The 20,171-nt window shown below is 42.6% G+C and overlaps 1 protein-coding gene across 19 annotated transcripts in view; it reads left to right on the plus strand.

The window, feature by feature from the left end:
- The window catches only part of SIPA1L1 (signal induced proliferation associated 1 like 1), a 412,099-nt gene that overhangs the window by 378,934 nt on the left and 12,994 nt on the right, over window positions 1-20,171 (plus strand). For 18 of the 19 annotated variants that reach the window (XM_049898770.1, XM_049898772.1, XM_049898754.1 and 15 more), the window contains 3 exons: window positions 2,383-2,825; window positions 15,169-15,408; window positions 16,166-16,331. In XM_049898770.1, the coding sequence (XP_049754727.1) occupies window positions 2,383-2,825; window positions 15,169-15,408; window positions 16,166-16,331 (849 nt within the window). The remainder of the gene's footprint in view (window positions 1-2,382; window positions 2,826-15,168; window positions 15,409-16,165; window positions 16,332-20,171) is intronic. The other variant, XM_049898768.1, reaches the window with a different exon arrangement.

Here is a 20,171-nt window from a genome sequence, read left to right on the forward strand (position 1 = left end):
GAACAGAGCAAATTAGGTGTGTGTCAGAATCCACAGGTGGACTCGTTGTTGTTGTTGTTGGGTGCTGTCAAGTTGGTTCCAACTCACAGCAACCCTGCTGTAACATGTGGCTGGGGGCTTTTTATTTAGATCCAGAGCTAAAGAAGTTCTGCCATACAAATATGAAAATGGTTATTGAAGAAAACTAGGGTAACATCACTAAAGTGACTGGGATTTTTATTTTTTAAGAAGAGACTTCTGCTTTAAAGTGAAACTGGAGTGTCCTCATCATGCCCCTACCCCCAGCCAGTAAAGAGCACACTCCTTCCTCAGCCACAGTATATTTATACGTTTATACACAAACACACATTATTCCTTCTCTCCTCTGTTTCCTTACTTTCCACCAAATATCTGGACTTCCTGCCTCTCTTTAATTTAAAATATATTTTATTCAGATACCTTTTGAGACTTTACTTTTTCCCCGTATTTTGTTTAAGTAGGGACTTAACCGTTCTGAGGTTTTTGGTCAAGTCTTTAAAATATTCTTTCTGAACAGCTAAGCCACTATGTATGAAGGGTTCTGTATAATTTTTTTTTTAATTGAGATATAATTCACATGCCATAATATTCACCCCGTTAAAGCATACATGTCAGTGGTTTTAATGGGCAACCATCACCACTATCTTAATTCCAGAAACATTTGTATCACCCTAAAAAGAAACCCAGTATCCGTTAACAGTCACTTCCCATCTGCCCCTGACCCATTGCTGCAACCGCTAATCCACTTTCTGTTTGTGGATTTGCCTTCTCTGAAGACTTCATGTAAAAGGGAATCGTATAACATGTGGCCTTTTTTATCTTGCTTCTTTCACTTAGCATAATGTTTTCAAGGATCCATGTTGTAGCACGCATGAGTCCTTCCTACCTTTTTATGGCTGAATAATATTTCGCTATGTAGAAAAACCATGTTTTACTTATCTGTTCATCAGTTGATGGAAGTTTGGGTTTCCAGTTTTGGGCTGTTACGAGTAGTGCAGCTATGAACATTCATGTAAAAGTTTTTATATGAACACATGTTTTTAAGTGTCTTGGGTATATACCTAAGAGTAGAACTGCTGTATCATGTGGTAACTCTGTGTTTAACTTTTTGAAGAACTGCCAAACTGTTTTCCATTGCAGCTGCACCATTTTACATTCCCACCAGCAGTGTATGAGGGTTCCAATTTCTCCACATCCTTGCCAACGTTTGTTATTGTCTGCTTCTTTGATTATAGCCTTCCTAGTGGATGTGAAGTGGTATCTCATTGTGGTTTTGATTTGCATTTCCCTAATGACTAATGATGTTGAGCATCTTTTCATGTGCTTATTGGCCGTTTCTGTATCTTCTTTGGAGAAATGTCCATTCAAGTCCTTTGCCCATTTTTCATTGGGTTATTTGTCTTTATTGCTGAGCTGTAAGAGTTCTTTATATATATTCTGTATTGTACAAGTCCCTTGTCAGATACGATTTGCAAATATTTTCTCCCAGTTTTGGATTACCTTTTCACTTCCTGGAGGTTATCATTTGAAACACAAAAAAGTTTTAAATTTTGATGAAGTCCAAATTATCTACTTTTTCTTTTGTTTCTTGTACTTTTGGTATCATATCTAAGATTGTGTAAGCTAAGGTCATGAAGAAGTTTTCTTCTGAGAGCTTTATAGTTTTTAGCTGTATCATCCAGTCTTAGATTCATTTCGAGTTTATATTTATATTTGGTATGGGCCCAACTTCATTCTTTTGCATGTGGATATCCAGTTGTCCCAGTACCATTTGTTAAAAAGGTTACTCTTTCCTCATTGAATTAATTGTCTCAGCACCTCTGTATATATTTTGCCTGAGTTCAAAGCATCCTTTGGAGAGAGGCAACACTCCTTATAAAGCTGGCTACTAAATACATGCTAAGTGGGAAGGGAAAGGAGATCTCTTTAGGTTAAGCTTTGTATTCAGCCTGTCCTATTTACTCTTAGCCTACCCTATTTACTTTTAGAGTCAAGCATACTTTCTAATTATAGGTCCTTTGGACAAGCCATTTCCTTTTTATTTTTAAGACTAAGATCTGAAGGACATTTTAATGACGGTTTAGTTTTTTCCTCATGAAAATTATCTCAGTACTATTGATAACTTCATCATAAGTGAAATAACAAAAAGTAGATTCTTTGCAACATTTCATATGCCCTCTGCCATCTAGAGTCACAGATTTTCCCAGGCACTTCCCTGTCTGACTTTGACTTGTCATCTTTGGAATATTTGTGCTTTGAGGACCCCATAACCAGATGCATGTCACAGTGTTGTTTTTCCTATTATTTTTTCCTGGTGTTCAAGAAGCAAAACGTGAACTTAAGTAAATCCTGCTTCCCTTCCAGTCTGATAGCCACTACTCGAGCCACTCCAGTAGCAATACCCTCTCCAGCAATGCATCGAGCGCCCACAGTGACGAGAAGTGGTATGATGGGGACCGCACTGAATCCGAACTCAGCAGCTATAACTATCTGCAGGGCACGTCTGCGGACAGCGGCATCGACACCACCTCCTACGGCCCCGGCCACGGCAGCACAGCCTCCCTGGGGGCTGCCACATCATCGCCTCGCTCAGGGCCTGGCAAGGAGAAGGTGGCACCCCTGTGGCACAGTTCCAGTGAAGTCATCTCCCTGGCAGACCGGACTTTAGAGGCGGAGAGCCACGGCATGGACCGGAAAGCCGAGTCTTCACTGAGCTTGGATATCCACAGCAAGAGCCAAGTAGGCTCCAGCCCTCTGACGAGGGAGAACAGCACTTTCAGTGTCAGTGATACTGCCTCCCACACAAGGTAACCATCCTTCCATGCTGCTGCTCTGAGTCCCAGCCCACTCCTAAGTCTGGTGTCCTGGCCTCAGCCTGTATTTACTCAATAATATATGCAGAAAGGTTTCTTATGCGGTGAAAATTACTCTTACATACAGGTATGCGTTGCTTAAGGTCCACAGTACATTCTGTGAAACGGGACATTAGGTGATTTGGACGGTGGCCGAACACCATGTTAAAATCTTATGGACACCCACTCCTGATCGTCCTCATCGCTGCTGCTGCCGGAGCTGCTGGCAGAGGCTGGAGGAACGGGCAGCAGCAGTGGTAGCTGAGAGGGCAGTGGGTGATGCCACCCACCTGCCTGCCGGACAAAGCCCAAGAGCCCATGCCTGGCGCCGTGTCCTCTGCCCCACCTTCCTGAATCCCACCCATGGTCCAGTCCTGCAAGGCTTTGGGTTTGGGGTCTTTAAAACCCTTAGGGGGAAATAATAAACAAAAGGAGAGCTACTTTCCCTTTTAAAAAAAAAAAAGCCCTAGGGAACCTGTACATACATGCAGTTGGATGTTGCCCAGACAGAACGTAAGCAACATACCTATATTTGATTCATTTAATTGCCAGTAAGGTCCCTAGGTGGCCCAAATGGTTAAGTGCTTGACTACTAACCTAAAGGTTGGTAGTTGGAACCCACCCAGTAGCACCACAGAAGAAAGGCCTGGTGATCTTCTTCCGTAAAGATTATGGCCAAGAAGACCCTATGGGGCTCAGTTCTACTGTATAAGACATAGAGTGGCCGTGAGTCAGAATCACTGCCAGTAAAATGCCTTCTAAATAGTGCTACAATCCTAATATATTACTTTAAATTGTAAAACAAGTTTTAGATTTATTCTTCGTAAAGTTGTATTTGATTTTTTTTTTTTTTTAAATTAATTGTGTACCAGAGTTAGGAAACATTCATCTTTGTAACTTTGGCTTTCAGCTGGTGATAGAGAATGTAGAAAGAGAGTCTTCTGAAGATCTTTTAAAAAAAATCTTGACCATATGTTTAAAAGAAAGAGGCCTTTTCTAAGACTAACCTGACCTTATTTACGATGCTAAACACATCCTCTGCACTGTTGCTCTGTCAGAGAGCGTCACTTGTCAGTGTTTGCGTGCTCATTTTTTTTCCCCAGCAGTTGGCTTCTCACAATGATGGGGAAGAGGGAGCAGGTGTCCAACAGAAAAGTATAACTAAAATTAGACATACGCCATCTACCTTTAAGAACAGAAAAGTGCACATTCCTCAGGACCCTTGTAGATCAATCACCCTGCTAGGCAAAATAAATACTATTTTTCATTTCCTGTTTTGGATTTAAGCGTAAAATCCAAACTATGACAAGGTTTGTCCTTTTAGGCAGGAACCATTCCATCACTGTCTTTCTGGGACCTGTTAATTTCTGTGGCGGTTTCTCCTTTTATCCTTTACTTTTGTCAGCCATTCATTGCCTGTGTGACAGTGTCTAACCTTGCTGCCTTCTGGATCCTTTTGATTATTAGTGCCTTAAGAAAATAGTAGAGAAGCTCAATTTAGTTTTAATTTTCAAATGGTAGTTTAAGGAACGCAGGCACGTCATCTGCCAGGAAGCCCTAGAGAACCTTAATGAGAAGGAGCATCCACTACTTAGTTTGGATTTCAGCACTCAGGTGGTACCCTGTATCTGCATGTTTACTGATAAGATTACGGACCTTCCAGTCCTTTAAAATCCCTGGTTTTAAAGTCTTTTGAAATCCCTATGGCATGAGGCATCTCGAGAGTTTTGTTGCCATTTACCGCTCCCACACTGCAGTAGTGACCATGGTTGTAACCAGGAGACTGAGAAGTAGTCTGTGCGTTCTTGAGTAACAGGCATCCAGTTCATTTTCCACAGTTCAGAAAATAAGGGGGATCTTAGGGAAAACAGAACAGGAAGCTAGGCTTCAAATATATAAACACAGTACAGACCCCGAATCACGTGCCACAGAATTAGGACATTTGCTTGCCATTTTGGGAAGCCCCGTCACCTCGCTGACTGCAGGTCATGCGTTAACTTAGGACAGTTTTCAGATCACAATAACCTCTCTGTGGCTTCAAGGTTTAGCTGGACTCATATTTCTTTGAGTTGTTTGTTTTTTTAAGGGAGTATGTCATTTTAGGGACAATATTCCATTGGAGCTATGTCTCTGGTCTAATTTGATGGCAGAGGAAAGCTGGTTATTCAGGTCTTGTCTAGAGTGGAACCACCATGGAGTAAGGTTGAAAAGAGCTGGGCCTCTGGAGCCAGTGCAAAAAGAATGTGGCTGAGCCATTATCTGACAAATCCCATGGGATCTACAAAGCCCTCTGAAATTAGGCACCTGGGCTTGCATTGTCTAAATTTACTGATGAGGACTGCCTGAAGGCCTCAAGGGGTTGTCTAAATGTTCTGCTTCAATCTGGCAGAAATTATTTAAATTATCATTTAGAAATAACTTCTATTGAAAGTCAAACTTGCTAGGGGAGAAAAGAATGTGGCCTTTCAGGGAGGGTGGCAGGGTGTCCCACCCACGAATAGGTTGAGTTACATTCCATTCTGGTAAATCTGGAGGCTTCGTGATTTCAGTCTGTTGATCTTGGCAGGGTGAGGTGGATAAGCAGAGATTTAGCAGCCTTCTTTTCTGTAGCAAAAGAGAATTCAGCCACCAAATGCACATTGCGGGAGAAGCTAAAATCACTGCAAATTAGAGTGTTTGTGTCCTCTGAAGACAGGAACGGCAATTAATGTGGAGATCCCTTGACAGTGCATACAAGAGCTTGTACCTGGAACTCGGTGACAGAAACCAAATTACAGTGATTAAGTTCCACTGCATATTTCTGGCTGGCCTCTGTTCCTACCCGCTCTGTCCTCCGTCTCCCTGTGGATGATTGTGCAGGTTTTCCGTGGCACCCATGAGAACTGCATTAATGCAGGTTGGTAATTACATAGTATTGTTGTATTCGCCTGTCATTAAGAGAAGCTGTATACACTGATAACTTCCTACCATTAAAAAAGTCTGTTAATTGCTCTAAAATGTTGCTCTTTACGAAGTCCGTGTATTTTCTATGACTTAAAAATTTAAAGAGAGATTTTAATTTTCATTGCAATGGCTGTTTCACTTGCAGCCCTTAAAATGAATCACCTGAAAGAAAGATTTTTGGTGAGCGTAGGAGAGACAAAGGTAGTTCCAGTTTTACTACACTCTCACCAGCTGGGTTCTTTTTTTTTTTTTAAGAGTGGTGGCCTTGCCAGTTTATGGGCCACTAAGGGCCTCCTCAGTTAACATCGAGGAGCTCTAGTCCTGCTGATGGATGGTTTTGCCGATGTAAGTAGACTTAACACCAATTGTCATTGAGTCGATCCTGACTCGTGGTTACCACATTATAAAGCTAGAAACATTGCCTCGTAAGTACACATACATGTATGTGTCTTCAGTTGCCTCCTGAGTTGACTTGATTTGTGTGTCTACATCCATCCTCTGTAGTCTGTCATCTGCTCATGTCTAAACTGTCTCTTGCTTCCCTTAGGCCCCTGTCCTAGCCCTGTAGCCAATTAGTAAGCCCTTATGTGATCCCTTGGAAACCCTGGTGGTGTAGTAGTTAAGAGCTATGGCTGCTAACCAAAAGGTCAGTGTTTCAAATCTACCAGGCACTCCTTGGAAACCCTGTGGGGGCATTCTCCTGTCCTACAGGGTCACTATTGAGTCAGAATCGACTCAACAGCAGTGGGTTTGGTTTTTGGTTTTTTATGTCATCACTTATAAATGTTTACTGTCCTCCCGTACAAGAAGATTTCTCATCCAGTACACTCATCCTAGGGGCCCTGGTGGCGTAGTGGTTAAGAGCTTGGCTGCTAACCAAAATTTTAGTAGTTGGAACCTGCCAGCTGGTCCTTAGAACCCCTGTGGGGCAGTTCTACCCTGTCCTGCAGGGTCACTGTGAGTCAGAATCAACTTGACGGCAACGGGTTTGGTTTTTTTGTTTGTTTATTTGCTCATCCTAAGCACCTTGCATAGTGCTAGCTTCCATGAACATAATAGTTGCTCAATAAGTTTTGATGAATGAGTAAACAAGTAACTTCTTAATGTTTCTATTTTTTCCTGATGACTCAAAACCATTACTAATTCATCAGTTTGAAAGTAGCATAAATCCTCAACTGCTGACTCTTCTGGAAAACTACTACTACATTTCAAAGCTTATTTTTATATATACCATTATTGGCACAGAACCATAGTGCTTTTATGTCTATAAGGTACTTTTATGTAAATAAAGCCATTGTATGGCATGATTTTGTTTTTTTTATTGTGCTTTAGGTGAAAGTTTACAGCTCAAGTTAGTTTCTTATACAAAAATTTATACACACATTGTTATGTAACCCTAGTTGCTATCCCTATAATGTGACCGCACACTGCTCCTTTCCACCCTGAATTTCTTGTGTCCATTCAACCATTTCCTATCCCTTTCTGTCTTCTCATCTTGCCTCCGAACAGGAGCTGCCCATTTAGTCTTGTTTATCTACTTGAACTAAGAAACACACTCTTCAGGAGTATCATTTTATGTCTTATAGTCCAGTCTATTCTTTGTCTGACGAGTTAGCTTCAGAAATGGTTTTAATTCTGGGTTAACACAGAGTCCGGGGCCATGTCTTCTGGGATTCTTCCAGTCTCAGACCATTAAATCTGCTCTTTTTTACTAGAATTTGAGTTCTGCACCCCACTCTTCTCCTGCTCTGTCAGGGACTCTCTGTTGTGTTCCTTGTCACGGCAGTCATTGGTGGCAGCCAGGCACCATCTGTTTCTTCTGGGCTCAGGCTGATGGAGTCTCTGACTTATGTGGCCATTTTTGTCTCTTGGGCTAATATTTTCCTTGTGTCTTTGGTATTCTTCATTCTCCTTTGCTCCAGGTCGATTGGGACCAATTGATGCATCTAAGATGGCTGTGTACGGCATGATTTTTAATAAAGCTATGTCTATATAAGATAAATCTGAAAAATAGACTGTCGCCCTAAGATAAGCTTTGAGCTTGGATTTGAAGCTATTTCTGTAGGTTTCCTTTCAGCCGTATAATAGATTGGCTTATAAAAGAGACATCACCCGAGAGTAATATGCTTCCTTAAACAATTAAAACTATATGAGACCAAACAGTGAGCATTTACTCAAAACCAAAGATGAGAAGGCCAAGAGGGACGGGGGAAGCTAGATCAATGCAAACAGAACAAACAGAAAGGAAATAATGACAATGCTGACACACTGTAAAAATTGTAATCAGTGGCTCGGAACAATTGTATAGAAATCGTTAAAACGGGAGCCTGATTTGCTGTGTAAACTTTTATCTAAAACACAATATAAAATATTACTAGAATTTTAAAAATATCTGAAAAATACAACAGGGAGGGATTTTATAACAGCTTACTTGCAAATGTGAATCAGTATTTCTGTAACAGTTGGTCAGTGTCTGGGGCCAGTACAAGGCCAGAAAGAGTGCCTGCCCATGAAGTCAGTGCTATTCAATTTTATGAGTGATTTTTTTCTGAGTGACCTGTTAACTCTTCATGCTGGACAAGCAGTATGTTTCATGAGAGGGGAGGAAATAAAGGGCTTATATTTAGATTACACTGAATGTTTAGGAATGCCTTGAGCTGCCGTAACATACTGGACTATCTATATATGTGTGCCTCTGTGTGTATATTAGAGCTAGTATGTTTAAATTTTGTTCACTGTGCCCTCTTTGGCATCCTATGTGTGTGAAGATACGCCTTCCTTCCTTGTTTAGAAATTGTTCAGTTGTCTTCATCGGTAACATTTCCCTCTCTGAGTTTCTTCTGCCTGGAATTTTTTTTGATTAACAACAGTGAATTGGCCCACTTCTGCATGTTCCCTCCCCCCCTTAAGGTGAAAATAATTATTTTTCTTAATAATCTAAGTTTTATGGGCTTAATTAAACATCTACAATTATAAAAGCAAAACTTCCCTTAAAAGATGTGGTTGACTCTACCTGCTTTAACCTGTTAGATATACCAAAAAGCCACACCAGTTGCTGTCAAGGCAGTTCCAACTTGTGGCGACCTCATGTGTTTTCAGAGTAGAACTGTGCTCCATACAATTTTCAGTGGCTGATTTTTCAGAAGGAGATTGCCAGAACTTTGATTCTGTAGCACTACTGGGTTTACTTGAACCCCTTACCTTTTACTTAGCTGAGTGTGTTAACCATTGCACCACCCAGGGACCTATCTATTAGGTATAAAAAAAAAAAAAAACTTTTTTTTTTTTTTTTTTATAGATCATTTTAATTGGAAAATTTTGCTTCATGGCACTGCACATAGTGAACATTCAGGATTATATTTCATTTTAGTTTGCTACAGTGAACTCTAAGTGATCTGGCCAAAGCTATCTTGCCCTATTTCTCCTAGCTTCCAGAGTGGGTGATTATTTTATCAGGAACCCTAGTGATATTCACCTAACCTGGAAATAGAACCACCGTGGTTGAAAGTTCAAGTCAACATTGAAAAAATGAGACCTCTGTCAAGCCATAAATGTTAGATCCCTTGGTCCAGAGCTCACCAACAAAAAGTGCATCGTTGCTTTGTTTTACGAAGCATCCGATCCATTCATACAGTTGGTGTGAAGGCCAGAATTCTCCAAATGCCAGTCAGTCATGAGACCGAAATGAATTGGGCAGAGAGTCCATTCTTTGTCATAGTTAAACCATCAAACCTGGATGAGAATTGATCCAGTTGTCTTTGTAAATAAATAGCAAAAAAAAAAAAAAACCAAACCCATTGCCATCCAGTCGATTCCAACTCATAAAAAAATAGTGACACTATAAATAAATAAGGGGAAAAAAAAAAAAAAAACCATTGCTGTCAAGTCAATTCCTACTCATAGTGACCCTATAGGACAGAGTAGAACTGCCTCGTAGGGTTTCCAAGGAGTGGCTGGTTGATTCAAACTGCTGACCTTTTGGTTAGCAGCCAAATGCTTAACCACTGCACCACCAGGGCCCCCAAACTAAACCCGTTGCTGTCGAGTTGATTCCAACTCATAGTGATCCCATAGGGTTCCCAAGTCTCCTTCTTTACAGAAGCAGACAGCATATCTTTCTCCCATGATGCTGCTGGTGGTTTTGAACTGCTGACTTTTCAGTTAGCACTCAGTCACTTTAACCACTGTGCTACCAGTACAAGGCCAGGAGAAGTGCCTGCCCATATAGTCAGTGCAATTCAATTTTATGAGTGATTTTTTTTCTGAATGACCTGATAAGTTAGCTATTCATGCCGGAAAAGCAGTATGACCGTGAGTATCAGGTCAGCCAGGTATTGAGAAATGTTCTGACAGATTGAGACTGTCTTGTATTCTGTGACCCAGTTGCCTCATCTTCACCTTTTATATGAGATATCATGTGTATGTGTATGTATTCTCTCTTCCGTTTCAACGTGTGTGTCCTGGAATGACCAAAGAGAATCCAGGATTGACCGGATTTAGGAATGGGGAAGTGACTTAAAGTTTATATAACCCTGGTAACACCGTGGTTAAGAGCTCAGCTGCTAACCAAAAGGTCGCCAGCTCGAATCCACCATTGATAAATTCCTATAGTTGCAGTTTAAATACACAATTCAGACCTCAGTTAAGAGAGAATTTAGACAGCTTGTGGTCCACAGTGATCCCTGAGGCCTCTTCCTCTGGGCATACCTAGCTACTCATCTTCCTGTACTTTGTATATTAATGTGCCATTGTACTTATTAAATATCTCCCTCTTTAGATGGACAGGTTTTTTTTTTTTCTACTGCCATCACTTAAATATTTCCTTTGTCAGCATAATCATTCCCACTTCATTTGTCTGTTTTCGCCCGTCTGTTACTCTTAATGTCTCCTGAAGCCTTCCCAAATTGTGGAGCCCAGTATTGGATATGGTACAGATTTGGCTAGTGCAGAACGAAGTGGGAGGAGTCCTCCAATCATTATCCTCCACATTATCTGTCACCCAAAGGCAATCACAGGGTAACCAGTCAGCCCCCTCCCTTTGGTATGAGGCCAGCATTCAGCCTTTGCCCAGATTTCGCCACAGCCGTTGGCAGGTGACTAATTGCTGCTCTCCTCCCCTGAAAACATCATCCTTCACAGGCCCAGCCAGTGTTTAAACCCATCCCTGTGGGCCATGTTTGAATAGAAGATGACTTCCAAGTGTTTCCTTTAGCAGCTTTCCACCGCTGAGAGGGGCCGGCAGATGTTTTTCCACAGGAGGCGGCAGTCTCGGTGACAATGCAGAAGTTCACAACAGTTTCCCAGGCCCTCCTAGGTTTGGCATTTGGGGCTCTGATTGCTAATACTCCCCAGTCCTGTGGGGTTCATCCCTTTGCAAGGTGAGCAAAGGGGCAGTGAGCAGGTTTAGCGCCTCTCTGTGAAAGCAGCACCCCCTGAGACTTAGCACCACTTTCACAGATGGGTCATCCAGCACCCCTGTAATGTTTTATCCCAGCCAGGAATGTCGGATAATCAGGCTGCAGAACACTTGGTTCATGGTTTCTCGTGTGCATCGAGTCAGCCAGGTGTTGAGAAATGTTCTGATAGATCGAGATTGTCCCATATTCTGTGACCCAGTTGCCTCATCCTTACCTTTTATATGAGCTATCATGTCTCTCTTCCATTTCAACGTGTGTGTCCTGGAATGACCAAACAGAATCCAGGGGTGTCCGGTTTCAGGAATGGGGAGGTGCCTTACAGTTTATATAAGCATTAAATTGAGTGATCTTTTCATGTACATTCCTGCATTATTACTGGCTCCAGTTTGGCCATTTAAACTCACTCTTTATGCCATGAAGAAATAACAAATATTACAGTTGTCGCTTCCTAAGATATCTACTGCTCTTCTTTTTTTGTTCCGTGATTATTGGCTCATTACCTTCTGACACAATTTCTATGAAGAGATTTAACTCACCACACATAAAACTGAATTGCAGCATATTGAATAAAAATGAAATCTCCAGGGTAATGAAACAGACGAGCCACACCGTTCCACTTAAAGTATGAAGCTGCCAACTTCATTTTAGTCATATTGTAATTCCACCCACTTCGGAGATTCTTAGGTGAAGCATGCTGGTGCAGGGCCTCAAGGTGGTCTGAGGCCGTCAGGGCTTGTCATCTTCAAGGAACACCACCACAGCTCGACTCAGGTGGGACCACAAAGGAAGGAGACGAAACCCACTGCCATCGAGTCGATTCCGACTCCTAGCAACCCTTCAGGACACAGTAGAACTGCCTCCATAGTGTTTTCAAAGCTGTACATCTTTACAAAGGCAGACTGCCACAGCTTTCTCCAACAAAGGAAGGAGAAAACACCAGTTTTAAAGTGGGAAGAGTTGAGGGCTTCACACAGTAGCCTTAAGCCCTAGGGAATTTGAGTATTCTTTAGGAGCTTGTTAAAATAGGCATCTCTGGGGCTTTGGAAAATCTGATAGGAGCCCAGGAATCTACATTTACATCCAACTCTTGCAGTTAGCCCGCAGCTCCCAGTTTGAGAAATTGCTTCACCTTCTTGACCTTGACAGTATGAATTGGGTTTTGATAAAGGCATGAGGATATGAATAATTCATCTGGATTCGAGCAGTAGTTCTCAGTTGGTGCTCACATGGGGAGATTGTGCCAAAACACACAGGCACCACCCCACATGTATTAAATGAAAATCTCTGGGATTAGGTCCCAGAAAGTGTGTGATTCTCATATGCCCACTGAATTACAGGCCAGATGTACTGAAGTACTGCTTTGCTTCAGGTGTGTATTGTATGCATTAAAGGAAGAAATACCATGAAGCATTAATTCATCTTTGTTTTTACTTCTGTTCCGAAATCTAATCAATCATTAAGTAACGCTGTCTTGATTATAGCCATTAGTGAACAAAAATGTGCTGGCATTTCACACCTGGGGGCTAGCTAGGGGCAGCCATCATGTTCACAGATAAAACCAGTAATCATGGTCTGTGGTCTTATTTAAGCAATTATCCTTTTGAGACTACACATGCAAACAAAAGCATAATTTACCAATTTCATTACTTAGTGCAATGAAACGCAAGCCACGTCCAGTTTTAAATACAATATGAGCAAAATGTAGTATCTTCATGCATAGCTCTTCCTTACATTTAAAATGGATGGTTAATTTATCATTTATTTGACTGTTTCTTTCATCAAATATTTATTGGGTGCCTGCAGTGACCAGGGATTCTTCTAAGTGTGGAGACTGTAATTGTAACAAATTACACTCCCATCAGCACTGTAATAGAATTCTGGGGACTTCATCCTTCCCCGCACTTCATATTGTCACTCTTTAATTTTAACCATTCTGGTCGATATGTAGGAGTCTTTCATTGTGGTTGTAATTTGCATTTCCCTAATAACTGTTGGTGTTGAGCACCTGTGTTTATTGGTCTTTTGGATAGCTTTAATTGTAAACTTCCTTTTCAAGCTTTTTGCCCATTTTCTATTGGGTTGTCTGTCTTACTGGTATTTAAAACCCATTGCCATCGAGTTGATTCTGACTCATAGTGACCCCGTAGGACAGAATAGAACTGCCCCCATAGGGTTTCCAAGGCTGTAAATCTCTTTGGAAGCAGACTGCCACATCTTTCTCCCACAGAGCAGCTGGTAAGTTTGAACTGTTGACCTTTTGGATAGCAGCCGAGCACTTAACCACTGCACCACCAGAGCTCCTTATATTCAGGAGTCATATATTCTGGATGGGAACCCACTAGTTGGATACAAGTTTTGCAAATATTCTCCAATTCTGTGTCTTTGGATAAATGGACACTCTTGATTTTAACGCAGTTCAGCTCTTTCCTTAGTGATTCTATTAAAAAATCTCAGCCTCTATCATAAAGATGTTCTTCCGTGTTATAGTCCAGAATCTCTAGGTCTGCACTGAGATCTGCAGTCCAGCTGGAATTCATTTTTGTATAGGTTTGAGGTGGGAGTCAAGATGCATTTTCCTCTATAAATATTACCTCAGGATCATTAGTGTTTTTTGTTTTGTTTTTTATAATGAACTTTTTATTTTAAAGTAGTTACAGGTTTACAGAAAAGTTACAAATACAGTTCCTGTATACCTCTCACCTAGTTTCTCCTGCTGCTGTCACTTTATATTACATAGTACATTTGTCATACCTAAGGAATCAGTAGTGACGTATCATTATTAGCTAAAGCCCGTACTTTTTTTGGATCAGGACCATTAGTTTTTGACAAATCATAGTGCTGTCAAGGAATGCTTTGGGTCCACACGTTGTTAATTAAATCCTCAGTAACTGGAAGTTCACTGTAGTGAGAATCAACCATCTTTTGTCTCATCCTAAGCTGGAGACCTCAGTGGGGCTCAAGTAGTGGGAACTTAGGTCCTGTGAGATCCTTGGGAAGGAAGCATGGCAATTGTACAGTTAACGCCCTCCAGACTTGCAGTGAGTGTAAACTCTCAGTCCGTTTTGAAGATTCTTCCTTTTTAAATTTTAAAAGTAATGAGTAGCCTTCTCTTTATTCCTTTTGTAATCTTTAACCAATGTTTAAAATTAATTGATGATGAACAACTGTTTAAACAAAAAACCAAGCCCACTGCTGTCGAGTAGACTCAGACTCCTGGTGACCCTGTAGGATAGAGTAGAGCTGCCCCATAGGGTTTCCAAGGCCGTAAATCTTTATAGAAGCTGACTGCCACATCTTTCTTATGCGGAGCGGCTGGTGAGTTAGAACCACTGACCTTTTTAGTTAGCAGCCAAGCACTTAACCACTGTACCACCAGGACTCTGGGCCAGGACTCTAGAGAGTAGATATTAATGCCAGATGCCTTGGGGAAGGAGGACTCAATGTGCCCCTTAAGTCTTGGATGTGAGTGTGTGGAAGCTGTATCCCTAATTCGTTCTCTTCTCCCTGCCTTAGTTCAGCCCTGGGGAGGGTCACCATGAGTCTTAGTTCTGAGCAAAGCAAGACAGACAGCCATTGAGACTGCTAGACCTTTCTTGCTGCCTTTCCCCATCACTCGTCTCTTCTAGACGTGACTCTGACAAACTTCAGTGGTGCCGGTGTGTTTGAAAGTGCCATGGACAGCCTTAAATATTTTTACTTTTTAACTTAAAGTGCAGACTAAGCCCCAGTGACCGTATGTCACTTTGACAGCAGACATTTAAATTACAGTCAGGAAACAAGGCCAGCCATCCACCTCCATTAATATTTTATGAAGTATTCACTGTTCTTTCGCCCGGTGTTCACCCTGCCCTGGCCAACACTTTTATGACTGACGTTACCACCTCAGGAAGCACACATGCACACTCGGCTCATTTGGTCTTTGTCCTGCTTCTCCTCAGTACCATGAGCTCCCGACACTCGGCCAGCCCGGTCGTTTTCACCAGTGCCAGGAGTTCCCCTAAAGAAGAGCTTCATCCTGCCACCTCTTCGCAGCTCGTACCTTCATTCTCTTCTTCCTCCTCCTCCTCGTCTGGTCCCAGGACTTTCTACCCTCGCCAGGGTGCTACGAGCAAGTACCTGATTGGGTGGAAAAAACCAGAAGGAACCATAAATTCTGTGGGATTTATGGACACAAGAAAGTAAGGACTCTCTTGCTGGGTGGTTTGCTTTTATAAAAGTACAGAACAGAAAAGCCCGGGGTCATTTCCTTCAACAGAGAGGCCAGGCTGGGTGATGGGGAGGGGGTAGTTTGGCGGCGGGGTGGCGGGGGGGGGGGGTACGTTTAAACTAAAACTTAAATTTTTTCTCCACTTTGTTCCTTAAATAAGATGTATTGTAAACATTTGGATTTGAGAATCTTGGGTCTCCTAAGGAAAGAGTACATCCGAAGAACACACTGGAGAATAATTGCCCCTCTGGTGTAGCTAAGACCACACTTGCCCTGTGAGATCCTTGAAGATGTTAACCAAGGCCTTCCCATGTAATTCTGTGAACTTGGCTGTTAGGCGCCAGAGGAAACATTAGAAAGTACTCCTGAATACGAAGGACTGAATAGCATAGTAATAAAATAAATGATTTATTCCATTATTTTGTTTTTGTGCAAAACTTACATTTGGGATTAATATCCTGTGGTCTTTTAAAAAGTTTGTTGCTAATTTTGGCTGATAGAATTAATGGTTCACTGCAAAAGAGTGATTTATAAATTAGACTGTTCATTTTGTGTTCCAAATTGGTTTTGTTTCTTTAACAGGCATTTATCAGAATAGACTGTGATGTAATTAAACAGAAGTTATTCTCTTCTTCTCTCCTTGACTTACAGCCTTCAAAGCCCACCGTGCCCTAGAGTCAGTCAGCCTTGTTGATTTGATTTCTACTCTCTTTTCCCTTCCTTTCAAGGCGTCATCAGAGTGATGGCAATGAAATAACCCACACCAGGCTACAGGCCTCAACCAGGGACCTCCGAGCGTCTCCTAAGCCGGCTTCCAAGTCCACCATTGAAGAGGATCTAAAGAAACTGATAGACCTTGAAAGCCCAACTCCTGAATCACAGAAAAATTTTAAGGTACACAATAGAGCTTGGGGTACATAGCAATCAGAGAGAAGTCAGACATGATGGGGCTGGTCGCTGTACTCACACCTTTTGGGAAGTGTTGGTGATGGCTCTTCTGCATTGTGCCCCAGTCCCAGCCATCACTGTGTCTTCCCAATAATTAGTTCACAGCGTTTTACAGGCGTTTTTTCCTGCATCCCCATCTCTTTAGCCTGGTTTGTATTAACCTGTCCGTACCCCCGCCATGGCTCGCTCTTCTTTCAGTGTATCCTCCTCACAATGCAAGAGCACCACACTTCCTTGAATATCACTCACATTATTGTTTCTCAGAACTCTACAGAGACACCTGGGCCTCTCTTGTCAGATACAGAGTTCTCTCTGAGGTGTTTCATGCCTTCTGTCCACAGGGTCCTCCTCCTCCCATAAATACTCACAGTTTGTTTTGTGCACCCTGGGTCCCTAGCACTCTGTACTCTGCTCCTCCCTCTGTCCCCTGGCCCCAGGCAGGCAAACCTACTGGCCATATGCCCTTCAGTCGCTTGAGAGGAACTGCCTGAAGGAAACTCACTCTCCTCTGAAAACAAAAAAACCAAAGCCATTGCTATTGAGTCAATTCCAACCCTACAGGACAGAATAGAACTGCCGCATAGAGTTTCCAGAGAACTCCTGGTGGATTCAAACTGCCGACCTTTTGGTTAGCAGGCGTGGCACTTGACCACTGCCACCAGAGTTTCCAACAGTCACCTCTTCTTGCTATATACTAAGGCCACACATTTACCTTCAGAACTTTCTAGACTCTCTTTACTTCATAAAGCCTTCCCTCTCCTTCACTCTCAGAATTCTGGACTATAAATGTCCTCTCTAAAACCCAGTCTCCCCACCAAGTCCTAAACACTTGTTCAGAGTAAGTTTCTGTGTCAGTGGCCAGGCCTTTGGAAGGGTTTGTTCTGTCTTCTCAGTGTGGAGGACACTTGAAGCCTACTTGAGGTACAGTGCCTCCTTGTCTGCTAACATGTGCAGTCTCACTCTTGGCCTCAGTTGTTGACAGGCTGACAGATGTGAATTACCAGGTCATTGACACACAGGTGTTGTGACCAATCTCCCTTGGATGGAAATTGGTGTTTACTGGGTGAGCCCCAAAGTATTTCACTCTGAGTATACAGTATACAGTGTGAGTGTATTGGGTATCCCCAGGAGAAGGGGTCTACCCCGGAAGGGTCATGGCAGTCAGCTTTGAAGTTTTCTGTTCTCGGGGTTCTTAGTTAAATGATTTGTAGTCTCTTTGAAGTGGCTAGAGAACTTAATTTAAGAAGAACTTTGAGAATCAGTTGAAAATGGAAGCTACAGTATTTCCTTAAACACTTAACCATCTTCAAACTATGATCACAGTGCAAGAGGTGCGACAGGCTGGAGGAGCCACATGGTCTTGTCACATCGAGGCTTTCCTGGAGCCATTCTAGCCTGTGTGTGTGTGTGTGTGTGTGTGTGTGTGTGTGTGTATGTAGGTGTGTATGTGTGTGTTCCTTCAGATAGGTCACATATACCCCCTCAACGTAAAGATTAACGTTTACAGGAATTAAATATACTCCAAGGGCCATTCAGGAGTTTTGCTGAGAAATAAGTGATTTATAAACATTAACATAATAAATCTCTTTAAGGACATAGCCATTCTTGATTTCTGTAATTTCCAATTTTATAAGCCAGCACTTAACAGTTCTGACTCATCACCCAGAGCACAAGTGGTTTCCTTAGCAACCTTGCAAAAGGTAGTGCTCAAAGCTTTTTTCTCTATCCATCAACACCCAAAGAGGTGTATTAAAATTTTTAAGTACCATATTCAAAATAAAAATTATTTCATATTTTTCTTTGGAGGTTAGAAGAAAATAAAACTTGCCCTGAAAGGAATCTTTCCTCTAATTCTGAGTTTAGCAGTTTTGGAAAGGCGGGCAAGCTCAGAGCTGTCATTCTTTTGATTTTATGCAGTGCAATGGCAAGAATTGAAGACAGATGTCTGTTTTGCCCTTATTCTGGGTCTTGGGCTTTTATTTCCAAGTAGAATGACTTTAACATGCCTACTGGACACAGGGGTATGCTTTTTTATGTTGTGACTGTCTTACTGTGAGGGCTCTGCAGAGAAAGTGCTCCTGCTTTAAAGAGCTGGCAGGAGCGGGGCATACTCTGTTTTCTCTTCAGTCCATCCTTTTTGAGTGGTTTGGTTTCAGAACAGTTCCGTTAAGTAGTTCTGCGTGTCTTCTGAGATTCATCATCTGAATGACCATGGCTCTGCTGTCGGGAAGGCTGGCATGCCCTTGGGAAGTATTCCAGCCCGAGCCTGGCTCCAGGCTCCAAGCCGCTGCATCAGGCTTCAGGGTTTTAGGAGTGGCCAGCTTTGGGCTGTAATCCCTGGAACCCACTCACACGCCACATTTGCTTTCTTGGATAACAAGTCCTACCTATGAGCAGTCATTAATATCAAATGGCAGCGTCACTGCCAAGCTCTGAAAACACAGCTCGCCTGTCTGCAGAGAGAGGATGTGGCAGTGATCTGCTAGGCAGGCCGTGGCCAAGAGGTGGGTGGCTGCAGAGCCCCTCGCAGCTGCTATGGAGCTCCTACCTCAAGGAAAATGGCAGAGATGTAGCATTCTAAGAAATGGCATTGGCAGAGATGGGATATCTTTACTTTCCCCAAGGGCCCCATACAGTCTGGCAGGCAAGCAGACAACAGTGCAAACCACTAGTGCTACTTCCCAGCCAACGACAGTGTTCAGAAAGAGCTGATGCCTGCATATTGCACGTGTGGTAACGCATGTCACTGATGGCCAGGGGGACTGGATAGAATGAGAGAACAGGAGACTGACTGGAAACAAGACTGTACCTCTCCGGGCCTTTTTGGAAAGTCAGCTTTGAAGAAGACAGAGTAGACCAAGAGTTCCCAGATGTTTACAAAGCTCTGAAACCCTTTCTTTCAAATAAAAGCATACATGGAAGCCCAGTATGTAGAACTGAGAAGATAGAGTTTCTCTGACTGGGGCAGGGTGTAGCGTGGCATCTGGGTCCCACCTGACAATCTCTTCTTGCTAAGCCATAGTGCTGTAAGGAACCCTTGGGGCTCCTTGGAACACAGCTTGAGAACCCCTTGCCTGGCTGCTCTCTGAAATCCTGTTGGGTACGATAGAGACTCCACTGTGGTTCTGTCACAGGGGCTGACAGCACTGGGTAAAGCCAGTGCCCAGTGATCTGCAAGAGAGACAGGGGCACTCCTGGGAACCAACTAGGTCTGCATACCTAATTTTTTTTTTTTTTTTATTGTGCTTTAAGTGAAAGTTCATAAATCAAGCCAGTCTCTCATACAAAAATTTATACACACCTTGCTATGTACTCATAATTGCCCTCCCGCTAATGAGACAGCCTGTTCCTTCCCTCCACTCTCTCTTTTCGTGTCCATTTCACCAGCTTCTAACCTCCTCTGCCCTCTCATCTCCCCTCCAGATAGGAGATGCCAACATAGTCTCAAGTGTCTTACCTGATCCAAGAAGCTCATTCTTCACCAGTATCTTTTTCTATCCCATTGTCCAGTCCAATCCCTGCCTGAAGAGGTGGCTTTGGGAATGGTTCCTGTCCTGGGCTAACAGAAGGTCTGGGGACCATGACCACCAGGGTCCTTCTAGTCTCAGTCAGACCATTAAGTCTGGTCTTTTTACAAGAATTCAAGGGTCTGCATCCTACTGCTCTCTTGCTCCCTCGGGGGTTCTCTGTTGTGTTCCCGGTGCATACCTAATTTAATACTGGAGTTGAGGAGGGATGGGGTGAGGGGCCATCCCTGCTTTTCTGGACAAGACTGAATACTGCTGT

Source organism: Elephas maximus, chromosome 10 (genome assembly GCF_024166365.1).
Source record: "Elephas maximus indicus isolate mEleMax1 chromosome 10, mEleMax1 primary haplotype, whole genome shotgun sequence".
NCBI classification, from domain to species: domain Eukaryota; kingdom Metazoa; phylum Chordata; class Mammalia; order Proboscidea; family Elephantidae; genus Elephas; species Elephas maximus.